The following is a 4,356-nucleotide window of genomic DNA, read 5'->3' on the forward strand; positions in this document are numbered from 1 at the left end:
CTGCCGGAGCCAGTGTCACGACAAACATAGCACAAGAGCTCGGCGTCCGACAGCGGCGGCACGCAATAACTCTCCTTAAAGGAATCGTAGGAACCCGAAAGCTTTGTGTTTGTGTTGCATAAGACACCGTACCGGTCGTCCCTTATGATACGCATGCTCAAGTTGGCAGAAGCTCCCTTACCGTTTTCCTCGATGAGATTGATCTGCACCACGTTCACCTGGCCGTTACACCCCATCTCCGATATGATACAAGAAAGGTGTCGCTTGCCGAGGGTGTACGTGGTGCACCTTTCCGTAGAGAACACGCCAGTTTTGCTATCTCTGGCTTTTTGCATGGTGTTGCTCAGTTCCAATGGAGGGTTGCCAGGTTTGAGTCTGATCACACTCCTATTACTATTACTGTTCCCAAGCATTGTTTTGGTGATGATGATGAACAAGGTTTATCTGGTTTATTTTTTGTTGGATGAATCCCTGGCTTTTGCATCATTTTCTATTTGCTAATTTATAGGTGAGATTAAACTGAATAATCCATGTACATCAAAGATTCTCAGCGTTAAAGAAAAGCTTGGCATATGAATTATTGTTTTAAGGGTCACCTACAAGATGTATAAGAATGTGACACACAATAGGGAATAGAAAAATATCAGGTCAAAGGTATTTATTTGAAAGAACATAAAAGGTCCAAAATTGGTACTATATCAGCTTAGGATTAGAGATATCCTTAAGTTCTGTATGTATGAAAAGGAATACTGCATTAGCAGATCAAATTGCATCTGATTCTTACTAGTTGATAGGCAAACTGATGCGTTTATATAGATGATTCTACGGTATATAAAAAATCAACTTCTATAACTTTTCCGTAGATATTACATATCAAATATAAAATATACATTTAAAATAAATAAAATAACACATGTTTTTATACGTAAATATATAATAACTAATTTGATAATTAATTATTAGTAGGCACATAACATTTTTTATATTCAGCATATAGTGCCAAAGATACTAGATACTAAATTTCTTAATAAATTTGCATTGTTAACTAAAATTTTTACCAAGTATTTAACTGCAATTTATTTTTTAGATCAACCATTTACCAAAGTAATACTAAACCCCGCTTAATCCAACTAGATTTGTAAAAATCTCTGCCGAGTTTTAAATGTGCTAGCAAAATAGTTTTCTATTCGTAAAACTCAAACAAACTGGATATATATCTCTTGCTAAATGCTAAAATGCTTCAAATTCTTCATGTTTGAAGTTGTCAAGTTTAGATTTTTCTTTTAACAACTCTAGTAAATAAAAAATAATACAGTGTTATAAAAAGGAGAAGCTAATGTTTACTTAGGCAAAACCACAATGAATTGAAAAACACTTGGCAAGTAAGACATATAAATTATAATCAAAAATTAAATTTAAGAGAAAAATCATTGCAGTATGTACTAGTAACTCTAAGAATCAAGAAGGGAAAGAAGAGGGTACTAATATTAAAAACGAATGTTAACAAAACATCCACTCAGAAAATCCCAGTGAGGAGATTTGCAGCAGTGGAGATTGCAGCTCCAGTGATAGCACACTGCACAATGTGTTCATGAGATGAGTCTTCCAATGTTAGTGCAAGTGTTGCCCCAGTGACTGCTCCAGCAACTGCACTATTTTTCTGCATCAAACAGAGTAAAAATTCAACTTGCACTCTTATCTTCCACAAAACTTAAGGGTATGTTTGAGTTTTTGGTTTTGGAGGGAAAACGAGGAAGGAAGGGGCTTGATGTAAACTTGGCTCATGTTATACTCCAAACTCTTTCCTTCTGTCTTTTTTTCCTCCAAAATGAAACTAAGAGATGTATCGTATTTAGATTGAACATCACAGAGGAGAAAATGTTCTACCAGAGAAGCATCAAGTAGCTGGAACATAAAGATCATATATAATTAAAGTTCTTAGCCTAAATTGGTTTTATCTACATTTATAATCATGATAGCGGTTATGTTATAATTACAAAAATAAATTTGGCTAATCCAACAGCAATTGTTGCTGCGATTTTGGACTTCAAGCTAATAAGAGCTGGTGGTGTTGTTCAAAGCTATGTGATAAAAAAAGAGAAAAAGAAGTATTACCCAGTCATGAGCTCCGCGAGCTTCCTTCAAGCCATATGTAAGACCTGAATATATTCCAGCAGCCAATCCTGCATTTTGCAAGATACTTTGAGGTTCATATGTTAATGTTGGGACATTTTACCCTTTAAATTTTGTAATACTAATAATTTCCAAGGATAATACTTGTATCGAGTTCCTTAAATCCTTATATCTATTTCAACAACTAATTCTCAAATCATATAGTAACATTTTGACATCTTTGTTGGAACTAGTAAAATTACCATATACATTTTTGTGAAGAGAAGTCTACATATCATCATTCTTTAATTTGAGAATGGGAAAAAAAAAAAGATTCATGGAACGTAGAAACAATACTTAAAACGGGAAAATGCAAGTTATTATAACACAATAAAAATTATCACTAATCTAGAAAAGATCACTCAATGATATTACAGAAGTAAATGGTGTCTTGGGTTGAGGGGATATATCATTACCCCATTGTAAGGACTCTTTTCCAGTGTTCTTCACCTGAAGAAGAGAAAAGGCAATACAATCAACAAAAAAAAATGTACAATTTTAACTAATAGCTAACTTGTCTAAGTTTGGCACTACAAATGTTAAATTGTGGAACAATATTAAAGCCATAATAAAGTAATCTTATATATGAAGTTATAAACTCACCAGTGCCTCAAGGGACTTGCAGCTGGTTTCTCCTGAATGCACAAAACAAGAGTGTTATATTTATCAAGTTATACAACTTAAAATCAGTACAACGTTGTAGAGATTGACCATGTAACAGAATATATATGTAAGTGAAATGTTCTTTACACATCCAAACATTGTATTGTGTCCATATCTGCTCCACTAGTCACCTTTAGATTTTGATGTGGCCATGTTTCAATATCTGAACTCTTTTGTATCTTTAGATCTTAGTAGGTGTCTCATATATATCAATTTTTAGATGTTCAAATAACACATTTGGCAATGCAGTCTATATACTACACTTGTAAAATGATATTAAAGAACTAACACAACTTATTCTTTATGTTTCCAACAATATTCTCAGTTGTTTTAGAAGAGATTGAACACTAGTTCATAATTGTTAAAGAAGATTAAATATTAGTGGTGATTTGGAAGTGCAGAGCAAGCAAACCATAATGCATAAATAGATAGCTACTATATATTAAAACTTTGAATTGATAGAAATCAGGTGAATTCAAGTGTGTTAGATGCACCTTTTAGACCTGAAAAACACTGCGTCTTCTTCTTCTTTGCACCTGTGATTTCTGGCGGTAAAGCCCCACCATTATTAACAGCCCCGCAACCTATATGAAACCAGATAATGGACACAAAAAATGCATCATGTGGTATAACATACATCATAGATGATAAAATAAAGTAAGAATTAATTTCCAACATGCCTCAACATTCTTATCTCGTTTTATTAAAAAGAAAAGAAAGACATTAATATTAATATATAATTTGCAATGATCATCCGTACATTGGCAACAAATCAGCAATGATATTTGAACCTATTATTTCATGCATATTGCATAGTATCCAAATTCTTCACCACTAAATCACTCCTAGTGGCTTAATTTACAATAATCATATATGTCACAAAAATTGAGAAAACACAACTTCAAATTAAATCAATCTAAATCAAATCACAACCAACAATAATGTAAATCATGCTACTCAAATTACCTAAGTTGAACTCTTTAATCAGAATAGAAAAAATAAGCTTTTTTTTTCTAATTATGGTGTGTTAGTTAGCATGATATATTATTTTCTTCAACTGTAAACTCTTATGGCGCCCATTAATGTACCTTCAATGGCCGTGAAATAAGCCTCACGCGACACAGCTTGCACTGCTCCTACCTGCAACACAGTGCATATAAGACATCATCATTCATCAACCACAAGATCCGTTATCACAATAAGAAGGAAATCCGCCATATCAGAATAATCGAAACAAGAATCAAGTAAATCAAATTGGAAATGCATGCATGCATGCAAATAAATAGAAATGGGGAAATTGAATACACCGGCGGCTTTGAGAAAGCTCTCAGCGATGCGGTTGAGAAGAGGGTGGCCGAGATCCAACATTCCCTCTTTGTCGAAGTTGCAGAGCTCATCAAGCAGAGACCGCGTCTCCAAGTTACTGCTTGTGCTAATGTTCATCTTTTCTTTCTTTCTTTCTTTCTTTCTTCTATTTCTGTTAATGTAACTGCTTCGGGTGAAATGAATAAAAGAACACTA

At 33.7% G+C, this 4,356-nt stretch overlaps 2 protein-coding genes across 2 annotated transcripts in view; both read right to left on the reverse strand.

The window, feature by feature from the left end:
• The window catches only part of LOC127746802 (uncharacterized), a 930-nt gene extending 346 nt beyond the window's left edge, over positions 1 to 584 (reverse strand). Inside the window, exon 1 of the mRNA XM_052261203.1 lies at positions 1 to 584. This exon is cut by the window's left edge and continues 346 nt beyond it. Within this exon, the coding sequence (XP_052117163.1) occupies positions 1 to 413 (413 nt within the window). The 5' untranslated portion in view covers positions 414 to 584.
• An 810-nt stretch (positions 585 to 1,394) lies between these two features.
• On the reverse strand, positions 1,395 to 4,350 carry LOC107483459 (outer envelope pore protein 16-2, chloroplastic). The gene is made up of 7 exons (XM_016104073.3): positions 4,141 to 4,350; positions 3,924 to 3,975; positions 3,330 to 3,419; positions 2,776 to 2,807; positions 2,589 to 2,622; positions 2,116 to 2,183; positions 1,395 to 1,660 (listed from the first exon to the last, which is right to left on the reverse strand). Exons 1-7 carry the CDS (start codon positions 4,276 to 4,278, stop codon positions 1,517 to 1,519), a joined length of 558 nt encoding a protein of 185 aa, XP_015959559.1. The 5' UTR covers positions 4,279 to 4,350; the 3' UTR covers positions 1,395 to 1,516.
• Positions 4,351 to 4,356: the final 6 nt, after the last annotated feature.

Source organism: Arachis duranensis, chromosome 4 (genome assembly GCF_000817695.3).
Source record: "Arachis duranensis cultivar V14167 chromosome 4, aradu.V14167.gnm2.J7QH, whole genome shotgun sequence".
Classification (NCBI taxonomy): Eukaryota; Viridiplantae; Streptophyta; class Magnoliopsida; order Fabales; family Fabaceae; genus Arachis; species Arachis duranensis.

Excerpts from the sequence above, each read along its gene's own strand:
- LOC107483459 (XM_016104073.3), bottom strand. The coding sequence starts at position 4,278 with ATGAACATTAGCACAAGCAGTAACTTGGAGACGCGGTCTCTGCTTGAT. Across the intron at positions 3,976-4,140 it reads GCTTTCTCAAAGCCGCCGGT|GTAGGAGCAGTGCAAGCTGT; the intron begins GTATTCAATTTC and ends ACTGTGTTGCAG. Across the intron at positions 1,661-2,115 it reads CTCGCGGAGCTCATGACTGG|AAAAATAGTGCAGTTGCTGG; the intron begins GTAATACTTCTT and ends TGTTTGATGCAG.